The following is a 17,720-nucleotide window of genomic DNA, read 5'->3' as shown; positions in this document are numbered from 1 at the left end:
CGCCGTGGTTTCACGCCACGCAACTACAAATTGCTTCACATCCAGCCCCTGAGCCTGCCGCCGCAGTTAGCGTGGCGAACGACTTCGACGGGTGTCGGGAGAAGGGGCCAAAGGAAGGCAGTGCGGATGCCGTGGCAAAAAGCAAGGGACAGCTCACCCCTCCCTTCACACTCGCATGCGGTTGTCGTTGTTATTGTCGCTGCAGCAGCGGGAGGCCGGGGGCGCGCCGCGCGCCGCCGCTAGGTGGCGCCGCAGTGCCCCGCCCCGCGCGCCGCCCGCGGGAGCGGTGCCGGGGAAGGGAGGGGGGAGCGGTGGTGAGGTGGAGCATGCGCAGTGGGCGCGCCTCGCCCGGGCGGTTCGCGTCCGCCTCCTTCGCCTGCGCTGCCGTTCCCCCTCCCCCTCACGGCGGCGCCGCCACCACCACAGCGAGCGGGAGGAGGAGGAAGGGGGAAAGAGAGAGGGAGGCAGGTCCGGCGGCCCTCTCGGGTACCCCCAGCGGCGAGGCGGGCGAGGGGAAAGATGGCGACGCTGGGAGGCGAGTCGCAGCCCTTCCCCGCCGCTGCCCTGGCGGCGGCAACGGCCGGGGTGGGCGGCGGCGGCGGGTCGTTGGGTTTGCAGGCGCCGCTGAACCGCGGTCTGGAACGGGCGTTGGAAGAGGCGGCTAACTCCGGGGCGCTCAACCTGAGCGGCAGGAAGCTGAAGGAGTTCCCGCGCAGCGCCGCCGCCCTCAGCCACGACCTCTCCGATACGGTGCGGGCAGGTGAGGCCAGGCGAGGAACCGGGGGCGGCGGAGAGGAGCGGGCGGCCGGCGCCAGTATCTGAGGGGGCGGGCGGGGGGGGGGAGGAAGGTGGGTCCCACCTTCCGCCCCCTCCCGCCCCCTCATGCATCTTAGTGCCCCCCAACCTCCCTGTGAGAAGAACACCCACTCCCTACCCTTTCACTCAACCTCTGTGACATGAGGCGTTCGCCCTCTCCTGGGCACGACCCCACAGGGGGAACGGAGCCGGCTCTCAGTTCTGCTTGGACCCTGTCCTTTCTTTATCTTTTCATTCTGTTCTCTGCCTTGCTGTATGAGGTAGGTGTTTGCTCCCATATGGCTGGATAGCTGCACCCCGCCACCCCCCTTCCCCCGCGTTTGATGAGGCAGAGCTGCTTCTCCCATGGCACACTGGAGGAGCGTGTGTGTGTGAATTCTTGCTCGCACCTGTCTCCTTTCCCCTCTGGGGAATGTGCATTTCTGTGCCACCCTTCCCTGACCGCTGAGGTTTGAGATGGCAGCCAGCCCACCTTTGAATCTGTTGTGTGAGGAATGTGTATGCATGCCAGGTTCAATACCTGCACCTTCTGTCCTGCTGCTTGTACGTGGACTCACCTGGCATGGAGGGGATCCATGTCTGTATATAACCACGTTAGGACACTCACATGCCTCTGAACATCTCACCTATTTGCATGCCACAGGTGAAGACATGTCTATAGGAACACTTTTGCTCTGCAGCTACCCCAGGGAGCATGCTGCTTTTCACAAATGCCACTTCTCTGACACTGGGGTTGACATCCACCCTTGTATGCTTACAGTCATGTAGTCATAGGTCCAGCTCTGTATGCAATGCAGTCTTCCAAGGCAGATGTGGAGATAAAGCACTTATCTTCACAGGCACTGTACATATTCTGCAGTGGGGGACACCATCATTACATAAATCTGCAGGGGGGGCAGGCCTGACAACCCTGCAGGCAGGAGTGGTTAGGGGAAGTGTATCCAGTCTGTGTTTATCTTGCCCTCACGCCCTCCTTCCAACATGAAAAAAGGCACACTTGTTTTCTCATGTAAGGGGACAGACCCCTGCAAAGGGTCATATCTGTTTTCCTTGTCCCTGTTTGTGCTGGAGGTTGGAACCTAATCCGTTCTTTACACAGTGTCACTCAGTAGAACAGTACAAACCTGCACTAGAAGAATATATCCTGAGATCTTCAGCGCACCCCCTCTGTGTGCCCTTTTGTGTTCCCATTTGCCTGCTGAAGATAGTTGTGCTTTAACAGCAAGGGAGCAGACAAGTTATCACTTGTTCTTGTCCCACAAAACAGCAGGTGCCATACCTGCATGCAAACACATGATAACCTAAATTCTCAACTGCTCCTGCACATGGGGGTATTTATGGCTTTCTGTATGTGGAGACATACATGCTTTCTGCACGCTTGCATCTATCCCGGCTATAGGGAACAGAGAGTAGTGTCTCAGATGTGTAGTAGATGTCATATGGAATTGTTATTTAGCTCTGTCACTTGTTTGCCGTTCCTGAATGGATTTCACAGCAATCTCTGTGAATACCTGTATCATCGTATCAATAGAAGAGAAATATGAAGGAAACCTGATGAATGAGAAACTACCATGAATTGGTAGCATGAATTGCCTTGCTAACCATTAACCCCCTTCAGTAACAGTCATGATAGTGAAAGGGATAAGGCGCTATAGAGGAAATGTATGCAGTTAGAAGAATGTCTGTCACCTTGTCTCCCCAAGCAAGATGTTTAATCTCTCTTTCTTTTTTAAATTTGTAGTCTATTGAAGACATGCCATGATATGAGATTAGTTTGGGAATCCAGAAAATTAGCTTGTTTGGTTTGGCCTAATATTGATCCAAACTGTTGGAAAACTAAATTATATACTGGAAAAAAAAATTCTTTGACTGGCAGTGATTGCATGTTAGTATTTGTATATTGTGTAAGTATGTTCTGTATGAGCATAAGTTGTGTGTTGTATGTGTTGGTAATACATGCCTGTTACATGCTTACTTATTCTAGTAAGTTTTCTTTTCAGAGGAGAGCTCTGGAAAAAAGTTTTTGCTTTCAAGCGTTAACGTGTTTTCGTTGAAGTTTACACAGAAGACATTAAATGTGAAATTAGATGTAGAATGGGATTTTCATTCTCGTTTTGTTTGGCATAAACGGCAGTGTAGAGCAGCCCCTGTCTCAATCTTGTAACAACAGCGGTCCCTTTTTAGGAGAATTAAGTATTAATCTACAGTTATTTTATAGTTTCGTTTGTTACAGCATGTTGTAACTGTTTAATGGGATTTTTTTTGCCTTGTGAGTTAAGTCATATGCTGGTGTATTTCCAAAAAATCTGCGTTCCTTTTCACTTGTTACATTACATAAGTAGAATATATAAACAGAAGAGACGCTTGGCTTAAGCCCAGATTTCTGAAGCTCTCAGGGCATACTCTTGATGGGAATTTTCTTTCTCGCTTCCTCTCCATAAATGTGCATGGTATAAAACCAGTACTTTCTTGTACTACTTGGAATATGTCCTTGCGATGAGTGACTTTTGCTGTTGGATTTGGTGTGCTGACATGTCTCTGAAGCCCTGACACTCTGGTGGTTGGAGGGTAGGGGTAGCTTTTCACCGTTAAAACATTTTTGGAAAGAGGGCCAGTCTCACTGAAAAATACAGACAGTTGTTGATTTAGAGGAGACTAGTCTGGGGGACTGAGTTCAGAGATCTGAGGAGTAGGGGATTTCCAGAATACTGAAACCATGCCTGCATCTAGGCAGTGTTTTAGCATTAGATCCAGTATTTCTGGATTAAGAAAATGATGGTCTACTTATAACTCTCAAATAAAATATTATCAAGCTTGTTTTCTAGAAAAGTTCTGAGTGCTCTAGGTAGGTCTGAGGAAGGCAGAAGTGTTAAATTTTAAATTCTATGTTAATTAATTTATTTTTTTCCTGAAGTTAGATATCAGTTGTTATATAGCAATTGATACCCTTACAAAAGGGATGTAGCTTGGTTGCCTTTAATAACTGCAACTGAATTGCTTGACTTCTCTAGTTCCTGTTGCAGTTACGTTCCATAGTAACTGTAGAGGCTTAACTATACTTGTCATGATCTGTGTTGCTTTCTGCAGCTTCTTGGTATGCTTTTTCTTCTGTGACTTTTCTTTGCACTGAATAAGTCTTGCTTATAGAGACACGATAGGACATTCCTTCCTCCATCTTTGAAAGTTCTGCTTAAGAGCTGAGTGACCCAGTTAGATGAACTTTCAGGCAGTATCTTTGCACGCAGAAGAGAGTTTGCATGGCGTGCAGTACTGTTAGAAGAAAATAAAGCCCCTATGTAAAGTATCTTGAGTTTAGTCAGATATTTTAAACCACATCAGTGTGGATGCATTGCAAAAACCATTTCAAAAATAATAAATTCTATTCTTATCACTTCTATTACAGGCTGGGTTATGCAGAAGACAGTGGCACAGTAATCACATAGTTCTTAAGTAATAGTATACAATTATATTCCTCAAAGCCACTGGGAATGCTGGAAGCATGTTAGTTTATAAAAGAGGAAGAAAAAGCCCCAAAGCTGTTACTTAAATATGTAACCATGGCTGCCTGTATCATATCAGCCGCCTTCTGTAGGCTTTGGCTGTATTTCTGAAAACAGATCCTTTGAACCTTTTCTGGTGAATACCTGTTTCATCCATTTCTGTTGTGTGGGTTAGGCACATGAGGAAGGCTTATATGCTGCTGCTTGTGATGATGTGGGAGAGAAGTAAATATTTTTTTTCTTAAATCAGGTGTTGGATTGTTTGAAAAGAGAAATTGAAACATTTGCTAGTTTGGACAGCATGAACTTCTGGAAGGAATATGTATTTATTTTTTGGACTGTAGAATGCTCATTAGACAAAAGAACTCCTACCTGCTGTTTTTGAAAATGTTTATAAATGGACTGTGCTCTCCAGACAATGCTGTGTTGAAGACACCTTAGCCTGGCAATGTCTTTGAAATAGTTGCTTGGACTGTGTAACTATGAATTTATTTTCAAGATGGTTGAAAAATCAAAGTATCACCTGAACAACTACCTGAAAACCTGTAGAGTTTTAATTTTAGTTTTTGGGGTACTTTAGCTTGAGTTTTGACATCTAAGTGCTTCAAGTGGAGTCATGTAAAGGGCAAAAAAACCCCCGAAACCTGAAGTTACAAGTTGTCTTCCATCACAGTTAAATCCAGGAACGCATTTCTTTGTACCCAACAGTTTGAAGTTCTTTCTGCTTGTCTTTCTGAAAAATGTATTTCTTGTTTGGGGGATTGATACTGGTTCAGGTGAAATATATTCCTTTTAGTCCACTTTGTAATAATAATGATAATAATAAAAAAATCTTATTTACCTTTTAAAAAAGTAAACTACTATGTGTATTAGATTGCCATAACTTATTCTCACTGATTTTCTCCGTCTCCTTTATTAATGCAATTCTTCCTTTATTTCTAAGAATTCTCCATATTATAGCAGTAGATGTGCTGTTGGTTCCACATATTATAAATGCAGGTTGTACTGGGAAGGACGTCACAGACTAGCTTGTGCTGCTGCACACTTTCATGAACCAAAAATGACTGCCAAACAGATTCCTCTCTAGAATTTGGTTATTATTTGGTCACTATGGAGAAAAAGAGATTTGATATGCTCCTCTCCTTTTAAGAATTATCTCTGATAATTGCTGCTTTGAATAGGTTGCAATTCCATTGTCTTGAATTCTTATTTTGATTACATTGTGGTTATTTTGGACAAGGCTTCTTGAGAACCTTTCATTTGGCTCATTTTTTCCAAGTTCATATCAATAAAAACTTCTTTAATTATAAAGCTGAAAAAAAGAATAAAACTCTTGTTTCTTCTTCGTGTTCAATAGTCAGTCCCTTTCTGTGTTTATTTGAAGATTTCTAATCATACTTATTCTGTCTTACACAAATAATATCCTAAGTGTGTTAGGACAGGGAGAGAGGAGGAAGTATGTCTGTTTATTCTCACAAATGAATTGAATATTACCCTGCAGCCAAAACTTATAAGATGTAACTCTTTTTTTGAAATTAGTATATAATGTATTTTTATACCAAGGCTAGAAAATGAAGATACATCCATTTTGTGTTCATTAATATGTATCCAATAGTATAAATGCAATTTCAGACTGTAACTTTATAATGTGGTCTGTCTGGACATCTCTGTATTAACACATTCTGGTTTCTTTTTTTTTTTCTGATAAGCAGTGCTTTGTGAAAAAGCTCTATCAAACTAAAGTTTTTTTGAAAGCATAGGTGTGGTTATAACTGCAGAATACCCTTTTAAACCCTTTGGTCCTTTTTTTCTCTTTCTTTTCCAAGTCTGAGTATGTCCTTGCTTGTGGATCATATAAACATCAAGGCTATTGACTCCTGTTGAAAAGACTCTATTAGTTCTTCTGTTATATGGAGTCTAGTCAGTTGTGCTTTTACAAGTTACCTCTTTTGTCTGGACATTTATGCCCCCGTGGATGAAATGCAGTGACTTTGCAGGTGCTGTTTGGCTCTTCTCAGCACAAAATAAAGTGAAGTAGGTCTGAGTGCCTTTTGTTGCATGAAACAAATTAGGAGCGCTCAATTGCCCGGTTACTGTTCCAGAATGTGGCTTGAACAGATTAATGGCTTTCCAGCACTCACTCTGTGTGTGTGTCCATCTCCTTCCCCAGAGTGGTTTCTTTTTGTTTCTTCTTTGGCTAGCTAGCTTTGTCTGTAGAGAAGCTTCAAAACTCTAGTGCAAGGGCTAAGAGGTAGGAGAGATGACAGCCTACAAAACACATGATGGGAGAGTGAAACCTCTCAATTTCAGCAGGAGTAAGCCCAGCAGTTTACTGAACCTTTACCCTTAAAGTTAACTTCCAGTTTAGGGTGGCTGTTTTTTAAACCTAGAATTGCCAAAGCCATGTTTGGCCGTGCTGTGCATGTAGGTGGATGAAAACGAATTGCTTTTGTAGAAATGTTGTGACTTCGTGTGCCCTTGGCCCATCTGCCTTGGATAGGACTGACTCAGAGCTCCAGAAGTTCTATTATGGTAGTAAAGGTGCTACAGGTTCTTTTTCAAATGCTTCTAGCCGAACAACTTTGTTTTTGAAGATCCACTCGTATGTGATCACAGGCCTTGTGGGAGGTAGAAGCCAAATACCCCTATGTGGTTTGTGAGCCCCCTTTTCTTCCTTCCCTGGTCTGTTTCTTTTGTGTCCTTGGCACAAAAGACATCTTGGTTTAGACATCTGTAAAACAGGAGAGACAGTGTGTATTTTAATGCAGTTACTATACATAGAGTTTTGAAAGCACTAAATACATTTGTGAGGGGAAGAGACCAGGGTAGAATTGGCTGTGACAAAGTAGAATGAATATTTGCCATGTAGAACTGTGACTTGGAAGAGGAAGGGGGCAAATGCCAATGTAATATAGGTTTAAAAAGAAAATGGCTAGAAAGAAGATAGTGTTTAAAGGCAGAATTGTCATACAAAGTGAGTGAAAATATATGAAGTGGTAGAAGTGAAGGAAGTGAAGGGATTAAGAGGTGAGCTCTGTACTCTTGGATGAGTGTAATGGCTTGAGATACTTTTCTGATATCTGTACAACTGAGGAAAAATTGATTTCTTGAGCAGTTACATTAATAATGATTATAGTTTTGTGAAGAGAGAATTAGATAATCATGAAGAAAATTATTTGACTCTAACATACACAACGGTTACAGGCTTTATGCTATGAATAATAGCTTAAAATTCATACTTCAAAAGATTAGCTGTTGAATTTAAGTTTGGGAAGCTTAGCATCCATTTGCCTGCAGAGCGAAAAGCCAGTGACATTTTTGCTGCTTACCAGAGTTGCAAGAGCAACTGAGACAGAGGGACTGATGTTATGCTTATCAGAATGACCGTTCTAGAAAGGATGAATAACCTTCCGAGGCCACAGACTGTTCATTCTGCCTGCTGTGTTCTTGCTGGCTCTGTTAGTAAGCATCCACTAGATTTGTGACCATTCCCAAGCTGGTTAGATCCCTAATTCACAATTGAAATCAATATGATTTAAATGGCGCTTCTGAAACCAGAGAGGTGTCCTTAACGTGTTCTGTTGAGACCAGAATTGTGAAAATAGCATACCCATTTATTGTCCTCCCATGTGTAGAACTTAAAGAGCCAGAAATTTATCACTGTATTCAGTGTGCAGATCAATGTCAAAAGTGAAGATGGGTGTTATGTCTCCCGACCTCTAATTGCTTTCTGCTGATCGTATTTTGTAAGGTATAATACCCACATCAGAGTAGTTCTTTGGAAAGGTACTGAGCAGTTAAGCTTTTGGAGGAATAATTACTTTCTGCTACATTTGTGAGTAAATGCATCCTTGTGGGAGGAGTTCAGTTCTAAAATTCGAATGCTTCTCCCCAGCCTCTTCCCCCTAAGGGTGTCTTGCTGGCCAGCTTGCCTTTTTATCCCTTTCTTTCCTTGTATGGTGCAGAACACCATAATGTCTGTAAACCTCTTAACTATTAAAAATAGAAATAACAATAACTGGTTTTCGTCCTTCTATCCCAGTCCGGAGGAGAAATATTTTTAAAGAAAAAAGAAAGACAAAACTTGTGAGATGATGATCTTGGCTGAGCCAAATGAGGGTTTGTTTTGCATTTAATTGGGAGCTTGAGGTTTGCACTCACTTTTGAAGCTGCATGAAATGTTTCATGTTCAGCTGAGCTTGTGGGAATTCTGATTTCTGTAGTTGGAAGCTATCTGATAATTTCATGATGCTAGTTTGAGGTAGCTCTTCTAGGTATGTTTAGAGAAGTTACTGGAAGTAGCTGGAGGTTTTGACTATCAGGATAGAGTTCTTGACTTCGTCTTTATGTGAAGCAGAAAAAGAGCGAAACAGCTGAGCACCATGTTAACAGTGATGTGTGCTGCTGAATGGATAAGGTTTTCATGTTGGTTTTCTGTAGCTAGGTGATTTTATTCCTTGGTGCGAATTGTAGTAACTGTAATATTGAGTGTGGAGGATGCAAACCTGTACAGGTGGTTTTCTTTTACTTGGTTTGGAAATACTCTTTCTTGAACGGAGGGAACTATTTGTGCTGAACAAATAGGAAAATATGTTGGAAGATACTTGTAGTCTGTTACCTTTTTTGTTTTCAATAGATTAATTTATTGAAATATACCAACCACTTGCATATATAAATTGCAAGTGTTGTAAAAATTATAAATGTTTTGTGTCTCCCTGCAATTGTTTCTGCACTTCTCTTTATAGTCTTTCCTTTTTGAAGTGGATGTTGCCAATGTCAAGGTAGACTTGAAACACCTGCTTTAAAAACAGAACTTTTGTTTACTTCCAAAACTTCAGTGCTGTAAAATGCAAGATTGGTAACAGATTTATTTTCTAGTTTTTGCATTTAACTTTTTAGAGTAGTTAGGTTTTTTCTACTAATGCAGCCATATAAATACTTTTTTCTGGTAGAAGGAGACATTGTTGGGACAGCTGGCATTAATAAGTAGGTGGAGAATTTAAGGTAAATAGGTTTTTGAATTAAAGAAACTAAAGTCAGAAAAAAACCCACCTCTTGGAAGTGTATTTAAACATGACATGTGCCTTGATTTCTTTATAGTGTAGATTATAATGTAAAGTAGTATGTTTCAGAAGTAGCAAAGTAGCTACAAATGACAATTTCACTTTGATTTATTGTGTGTATACAGATGTATCAGTTTTTTTATCATCTGAAGTCTGCATCTTTATGTCACTTGCAGTGGCATCTCTCCTTTGTAGCACTATATTAGAGAGGCAAAAAGTAAACAAAAAAAAATCAGATGAGAAATAAAAAAACCTCCACATCTAAATATGAAAAGTCAAGTTGATCTGTTGTTTGGTGAACAGAAGGAAACAGGTTAATAAAATGTGTGTGCAAAGATGAACTGGTGATCACTGAAACTGATGGAGAAGTTTTGGAAAACAGGCAAGAAATGGGGCAGGAAAAGAAAAGATTAATCCAAGGAAAGAAATGGAGCAGAATACCCCCTTGGATGAGACTTACAGGAAGTAAGGCAAGATACCCAAAAACAAATAGGAGAGTGCATGTATAGTAAGAACCTTGTGTCTGAATTTAAAGATTGTGAAATTGCTATCATGGTAAGGGAAATTAGTATTAAAATGGCACTTTTTTTTTTTACTCTTTGAACTTTTAATTGTTTATAAATTTAGTGACAGGAGAAATAGGGGGTAAAACTATAGAACACTTAACTAGTCATACCACTGCCATTGTTATATTCCTGTATTTTGAGAACAGTGAGGCCTAGCTGAATTTATTCAATTCAGTCTTTTTAAGGCATCGCAAATGTAGTAACAACAAAGCTATCTGTTTATTTGGTAGGGAGGGAGGAAGAACGTAGTGTCATTTATACGTTATATAATTAAAAAAATACGGACAGTGATGAAGATTTTTGGGGTGAGATTTCTGGTCAAAGATGAAAGGACCCTTCTCAGCAGTCAGGGGGGCAGGGGAAGATGCCCTGGTTATTAAACAGCAGCTGTGATTGGTTAAGGGGAGAAACTTAAACCCAGATTTCCCATGCTTGTTGTATGTTGTGTTGCTAGGGTTTATTTTTGAGGTGGGGTTTTTTTTGAGTTCATCCCAGTTCAAGAAAACTGTCCTTTTGCCTTCTGTTATGTACAGTGTTGTTTCCCTGCTCGGTAAGTTTGGCCTGTGATCCCTCTTCCAAGATCTGAATTTCAGTCTGGCTGAATGCCTACTCTTCGCCTGTGTTTCGTTTACCAGCCAGTTCAGATTGCTTTGAGTTAATGACTTGGTTTTTGTCTCACTCACACATGTCCTGCCACTTGCAAGTTTTACCAGAGGTGGTGTTTTCCCCTGCTTAGTAGTGGTTTTGAAGAAAGATGTATAACCATTTTTTTGTGACTTTGTTTGAATATGTTTGTGGGGTCCATCTAAAATGTTTTATGTTTCCATACTTTGCCTTATTTTAAGACCTGTCTGTACCAGTACCTAGTTTGTATACATCATCAACGTACTTTGTCATTGTGTGTAGTCTTTGATTATTTTTTTTATTCTCTTGTGAGCAGATGATGTAGTTTCCTAGTGAAAATGTGCAGAAATTAAGAGTGCTTTACAGAATTAAAGCTGTATTACAGTGGATGTTTCCATTCCTCAACTTTAAAATTTGATGGAAAACTATTATGTTTGACAATGAGCAGTTTCTTGCATTATTTTTCTGAGGTCTTTTGAGGGGATGAAAGAGGCTGCTGAGTCTGAAATTGCTTGCTTTTCTTTAAAAAAATTGGCATGTTTCTTCCCTATCTTTGGAACAGTCCTCTTATTTTCCTGCGTGCTTATTCAAATTCAGCATGAAAAGTGAAGGTGATCTATGGCAAGCACTTCAGAGAAAATTTTTGATGCAAGTGGTATGGATCTTATGATTTGAATGACACGATGAGCTAATATAAAATATCCAATAACTTCAATTTGCTAGAATTTTTGTGAGGGAATTTAGAGGTAAGACAGCCACTCTTGGAATATTCTTTTGTACCATGGTTTTGCAGCTTTACTGCTATGTTAAAGTGTGCTGTGGGTAACTTTGACATTCAGCCAACCAATGAGGAACTTCTAAGTAGTCTTTTGAATTTCTTGTATTCTGGTTAATTTAAAAGCCTTTTATGTAATTATATTGTGTCTTGATGTAATGACTTTAAGAGCTGATTTCTATTTTTAGGTGGTCTTAGCATATTCCTTGTTCAGTGTTTCTGTTAAAAATTACCTTGCAAATCTTGCTCTTCTTGGTGAGTTACTGTTCTATAACGATGCAGGTTATCCCTGGTTTTGCAGATTGGAAAACTGAGGAACAGAAATTTTGAATGGCTTAATCCAGATCTCAGAACAGATCAAGGACAAAACCAAAAGGATTCCAGCTTTGGTTCTCTGGCTTTTATTTTTACATCTCAATGAAGACAGTGTAAGATATTTGGAAGATTGGATGTTGAGGTGTTTGAATTGAAGCTTTGTTATTCTAGAAGATATTGGGATAGTAGTAAAGATGTAAACCTTGAAGCTTTTGTTATGCTTTTAAGCCCTGGGAGTGATTTTAAATGTACTAACACCATGCAGAAACAAAGAGCATCTGGCGTGGAAACGTGGTAGTATGATTCAGAAAGAGTCTCTAAAAGAATATCAGTATTGATTTGTAATCAGTTAAGAATCAGGTAATACGAAAGAGTTAAGTTAAAAAAAAAAAGTCAGTGTTTTGGCAAGAAGTGCTGTACTCTTTCTGTCAGTTTTCATATCTTTGTACATTTGGCTTTCTAGAGGACTGGAAAGGTTATTTTTGGCCTAGTGCCCAAGGCTAAAAATGGCTTCTGGAATCTTATAGCTGTGTTTGGAGTTGAACAGTTCTGTGCGGTAGTAATGTAACTGCAGTAATTGGTAGTCTCACTGAAGCATTTTAATTATGCACTTAAATGTTAAGCTGTGGGAGATGTGGCCATGTGATCCATGCAACATCTAGTTTATCAGAAAAACTTAAGCCATGTTTGTCTATGAAGCAATAGTAGCCTGAAAAAAAAGAGCTTTTCTACAAGTACTTGTTAAAGGGGAATAGAATGAGTGCAAGGTTTAGCCTCTAGAGAGGAAAGCTCTAAAATGAAGAAATAAACCATGGTATTGCTATGGGAATAGCGAAGCATGAGCATTGTAGTTGAGACTATACATGTGGGGAAGAGAATGAGCCTGTGAAGTTTCTGTGTGCTTTAATCCAGTATAGTAGGATTTACCTCCAAAAGTGGGGAAAGAACCCCAAACCCAAAAACTGTCCCCTTTTACCCCCCCCGCCCCAGTCAAGAAACAAATACACCAGTTACTATATGTGAATGCATGCCTATAATAAATGTAGGCTTCTGCATGATTTCTGAATAGTTTGGATGATGACATAACCAGAAGTCTGGAATAGTCAGAAGAATAATGAGAGGCTAACTATTTGAATCTGAAAAATCTTACACCAGTAAAAGATCTGAAAAGAAGACTTATGAAAAGACTGGATATTGCCTCCCTCTACATCCCTCCCAAATCTGTTGGCTTTTCCCCAAGTTTTTAATTGGAACAAGTGGGAATAATGCATGGTGTTGCAGGAAAGTAAAGCTTTTCACAACTAGAATTTGCATAAAAATACAATTGTATTAATTTTTTTGTGAGTGAAATCAGCATGGACAAATTCTGCATGAGAGTCAGTGTTGCTTTAGACATAGCTCATAAGCATCCATAAAACACTCATTCTAAAATCTCCTGAGAAATCAGTATTCATTTTTTGTGTTCTAAATTTCCAGTGTAAGGCTTTGTTAACACAGTAGTCTGGAAATATGGCCAAAATAAAATAAGTTCTGATCAACCTTGATCATGCATATTTGAGGTGGCCAGACTAGTGAACAACTCTGCAAAGACTGTTAATTCTGTATCAGTGAGAATGTTTGAGACCTATCTACTTCCAAAATTACTGTTTCTAAAATACAAATGCTTTTGTTCTAAACCATTTATGAAAAACAATCATTCCAGATCAACTTCTGTAGGATACCTATGCTTGATATGCTGAAAGGTTGAATTTTGCTTACCTGGACTAATCAGAAGCCTTGCTAGTTGTCCTAAATACAGCCATCCCTCTAAAACAGAATCTTTTGTTTAATGTTTTGATGGCTAAATAGTCTAAGCTGTTTTACATTTCTTGCTTATAACGTCTAGCCAAATAGTTTTATAGAATGTTTGCTATTTTAAAAAATTATGGTACTTATTGAAGATAAATAACCTTCTCAGTTAACAGCATTTGAAGGAATTAGACTGTCTAAAAATTTTCCTTCCTTGTCTCTAACAAAACCATCTTATTTTTTTAATGTTCTCATCATAGAAAAATAAAAATGTTTTCAGTTAGAAGGTATTGTTCTGCTTATAATTGATTCAGTTTGGAAAAAAGTCAGGTTTCTTTTGTGCTCAGTCTTAGTGCATTTACATTATGTCATTGTGTGTGTATTAATTATATTAAATGAATTATATAAAAAATGTTTCATGTGCTTTACTTTATGCATGTTACAGTTCTACTTTTTCATGTTTCTAAATCTTTCCTTGATGCATGAAATAGGTATAGCCTGAGGATAGGCCAATCAAGATGTGTGCAAGAAGTCGGGACATAAGGAGAAATATATTACTTTATTGGTAATTATTAAGATGAAATTATTAAATTAAAGTTATGTGAGTGTGACCACTGTATGTCTTTCCTGCGGAATACTATAATTAATTCCATGGGAAGCAGTGTTGCAAGGAAGAAAATGGTAGAGAGCAATAAACTGTTAAGGTTTTTTTGATTTAACAGAAGATGCTTTATTTTACAGGAATTTCTCTAACACTTCAAGAATATTTAGTCACTTCTGTCATTCTTTACCAGATGTATCTCACCTTATGTTGCTGTTTTCAGTCTGGGGCTGGTGGACTATACTTATTGAAGCATGGAATAATTGATATGTCAGAATACTAGAAGAGACTTTTATATTGATACAGTTTGACCCTCTGCCTAATACTGGCCATAAATTTCTCTGACTGAGTCTTTGTATCTGGATCAGGAATTTATTGCTCATATATACTGTCTCTACTTTAAAGTATGCCAGTGATAATGGTATGATTAAGAATTTGTTTCCTTTGGAAATAAATAAAAGAAATTACACAATTTTGTATTTTACCTTTGACTTCTGGTTATTTGTCCTTTTTTGTCTTTGGCTGCTAGATCAGTTAATCCACTGAATCAGACATTCACACTTCTGCAGTTGTTTATAAATTAATTTCTACCTTTGTCTTTAATAAACTAAGAGCTTTGATTAATGAAGGGTAATTCCTATCATTCTAATTTAAGATGCTACTGCAGTTGTCCATCTAGCTTCCTACCAAAAGGTACTGCCCATCTAACTAGGGTGACAAGACTAAATGGTGATGAAGGTGGATTTAAACTAAAAGGACAGGCTCTAAATTGTGCTGTTGAGGAGCTGGCACACAATTCTACCTGCTGCCCCTGTTCTAGGGAAGGGAACTGCCAGCAGAGGAGTGGGGGACAGACTTGAGGCTGCTAATATCTTATATTGCTGGAGTGAATGTTACAAGGGCATGTGAGCCAGTCCTAAACAGACAAACCTTTGGTGTTCTGCTGTGAAATATTATTTCAGAACCCAAGTCTTGTAATTTCCTGAAACCTTTTTATTGTCTTTCACTTAATTGTTAACTCAACAACTGGACACAGCAATTTGAGAGGTGTTTTGCAAATACTGTCAGTGGGATGATGTATGTTCAGCTTATTTGTCAATAATTGCTGTTAATGCACTCAACTTCCATGGTAGTCATTTGCACCTTAAGGTCATTGCGAGCTCATGATTGTCATCACTCCAAGCTTACGCTATCGCTTCCCAAGACCATGGTATGAACTTGATTATGTCTAACCTGCCGTGCTCCAGGCCCTCATGTATCTGTAACTTGTCCTTGCTGTTACTTATAGCACCATTAACATCAATCACTTGCAGATTTCATCAGCAATGACTCTGTACTCTAGGAGGGAAAGCCTAGAAAATCTTGACTGGTTTTGGATTGTGAAGGAATACATCTAGAAATTTTCTGATTCAATATGCTTAACTTTCCTTGAGGATATTGTTCAGTTTCTCTGAGTAGATGTCAGATTAACACTTTACAACCAAATCAAAATGACTGATGTTCCGGTATGAACAAATCAAAAAGGCTCTTCTAGTAGACATTGTGTTCATATGAGATTATAGAATATAATTTGTTTCAGTAGTGTAGAAATTTTAGCTTTTGATAGTGTTTTTTAAAGATATCAGTGTTTTTTTTTCCTTGCAATAATTTTACACTTAAGTCTCAATTGGTGTTTGAATTGCTATATGAATTAGGGACATAGAAATGAAGGTTATTTCTAATGCTGAAGAATGTTTTAAATCAAATACAGGACAAGTTGCTTTTTAATTAAGAATGCTTCCTTGAGTATCTGTTCTAGAATGGATTGCTTGACAATTCTGTTTATAGAAACAGGATGTTTTGGTTTTATGAAATGTGGATTTCTTGGGAACTCATTTTGAGAAAGTGTTTGTCTGCCTCCACCCTTGGTGGAATGCAGATGACATCAGATTTTTTTATGTACTGGTGCTACATCCAGTGCCTAAAGACCAACTTTAGAAGTCTGTGACATAGATGAAATTGCATGCTAAGCAGCTGTACTATTTAAGGTGAATTGGTGGTATTGATGTCCAGGTGACCATCTCAAAGGCAATAAAATTGGAGTTGGGGGATTAGTTCAGAAAGGCTTGGGAACAAACAAACGGATCAAAGCATCTATGTCAGAAAAGTGTATTGGTGACGAAAGGTGGCTTGGCTTATTATAGCACAAACTTTGGGTTAAAGGCAGATGCCAGTATTCAGAAGAACATGACGCCCGCACCTAAACATTTTTCAGATATTTTAACTAAAGTATTTTTTTGAATGGTTGAAAAGAAAGGTTAAGTGAGCTGGAGAAAAGGAAAATGTAGATGAAAAGTGAGAAAGGACTCATGTACTCCCTCCACGCTTCCATGCCTTTGTTCCAAATTTTAGCTCTGGCAGCACCTCAGCAACTGTACTCCAAAGATTCATACAAGATCAAAATGTATTGGGTGTTTCACAGAGAAACCATGCTAACGCGTGGCCCCTGCCTGGAACTCAAGAGAATTCTCTTCTCTGCTTTTCTCCCATCTTTTCTTATTTCATATTTTGTCTTCCATTCCTTCTCCAGCTTTATGCTGGACTCCTCTTGGATTTTATTTTGAAAGAACTTCTAAGTAGCATATGTTGGTACTGCAAGGTGTGGACGTATTTGTTTTTCCAACAGTCTTATGTTGGCCTTTTCCCCTTATAAGGGAGTGTCTTGTAGGTAGTCTTGTCTAAGCTTCTGTTTCAGGCAGTGATGACTTGGAAAAGGGACATAGATGGTGAGCTAATGTCAGCTTTTACTGAACAGTTTTAAAGAACTGTGAAAGAGGTGTTGATAACCATCCATAAATTAGGCAAGTTTTTTAATAGCAGGTTTCAGAACAAACTGAAATTAAAAAATGAAAGATGCTGATGGTCATTTTCTGTTAAATTTTGATACTAGCATGTGCTTAATTGACTTATTTTGGACTTTTCAAGTCTCTTGATTAAAAGTTACTTTAACTTGTCTTGGAATTAACAAAGAACCATTGCTCAGTGCTGTAGGTGGTTTTGATTTTTTACCTGTACCATTTTCAATATTTCTAAATGATTGCAGTGTAGGTTCCACTTTAGATCACTTTGTGATATTTCTAAAACATACCCCTTCAGCTACCTTTCTTGGATGGCAAAGCTGTCTTGTTCACTTCTTTTGGATCTCTTATTTGTGTTTTTCTCTCACTTGTGATAATTTTGTTTCAACTGGCATTTCAATTTAGAGGTAACTTTTCCCTTTGGAAAGTTTTGGTTAAGATCTAATTACAACTTCACAAAACCAGCTTCTTTAGACAGGATCACAGAACCACAGAATGGTAGGGGTTGGAAGGGACCCCTGTAGATCATCTTGTCCAACCCCCCTGATTGAGCAGGCACACCCAGAGCAGGGGGCACAGGCCCGCGTCCAGGCGGGTTTTGAATGTCTCCAGGGAAGGAGACTCCACAGCCTCCCTGGGCAGCCTGTGCCACTGCTCTGGCACCCTCACAGGAAAGAAGTTTTCTCTCATATTGAGGTGGAACTTCCTGTGTTCCAACTTGTGCCCACTGCCCCTTGTCCTGTCATTGGGCACCACTGAAAAGAGCTTAGTCCCATCATCCTGACACCCACCCTTTGGATATTTATAGGTATGCATGAGATTCCCCCCATAGTCT

General features: G+C 39.6%; 1 protein-coding gene across 5 annotated transcripts in view; it reads left to right on the top strand.

The window, feature by feature from the left end:
* The first annotated feature begins 319 nt into the window (after nt 1–319).
* Nucleotides 320–17,720, top strand: part of LRCH1 (leucine rich repeats and calponin homology domain containing 1) — a 138,850-nt gene continuing 121,449 nt past the window's right edge. For 3 of the 5 annotated variants that reach the window (XM_075087004.1, XM_075086995.1, XM_075087027.1), the window contains exon 1: nt 399–760. In XM_075087004.1, the coding sequence (XP_074943105.1) occupies nt 520–760 (241 nt within the window). In that variant the 5' untranslated portion in view covers nt 399–519. Of the gene's footprint in view, nt 761–17,720 lie in introns of all 5 variants that reach the window. The other 2 variants (XM_075087023.1, XM_075087014.1) reach the window with 2 other exon arrangements.

The sequence above is a fragment of the Phalacrocorax aristotelis genome, chromosome 1, assembly GCF_949628215.1.
Source record: "Phalacrocorax aristotelis chromosome 1, bGulAri2.1, whole genome shotgun sequence".
Lineage (NCBI taxonomy): Eukaryota > Metazoa > Chordata > Aves > Suliformes > Phalacrocoracidae > Phalacrocorax > Phalacrocorax aristotelis.
Note: the sequence above shows the minus strand (reverse complement) of the source record. Positions and strands in the feature narration are given on the sequence as shown.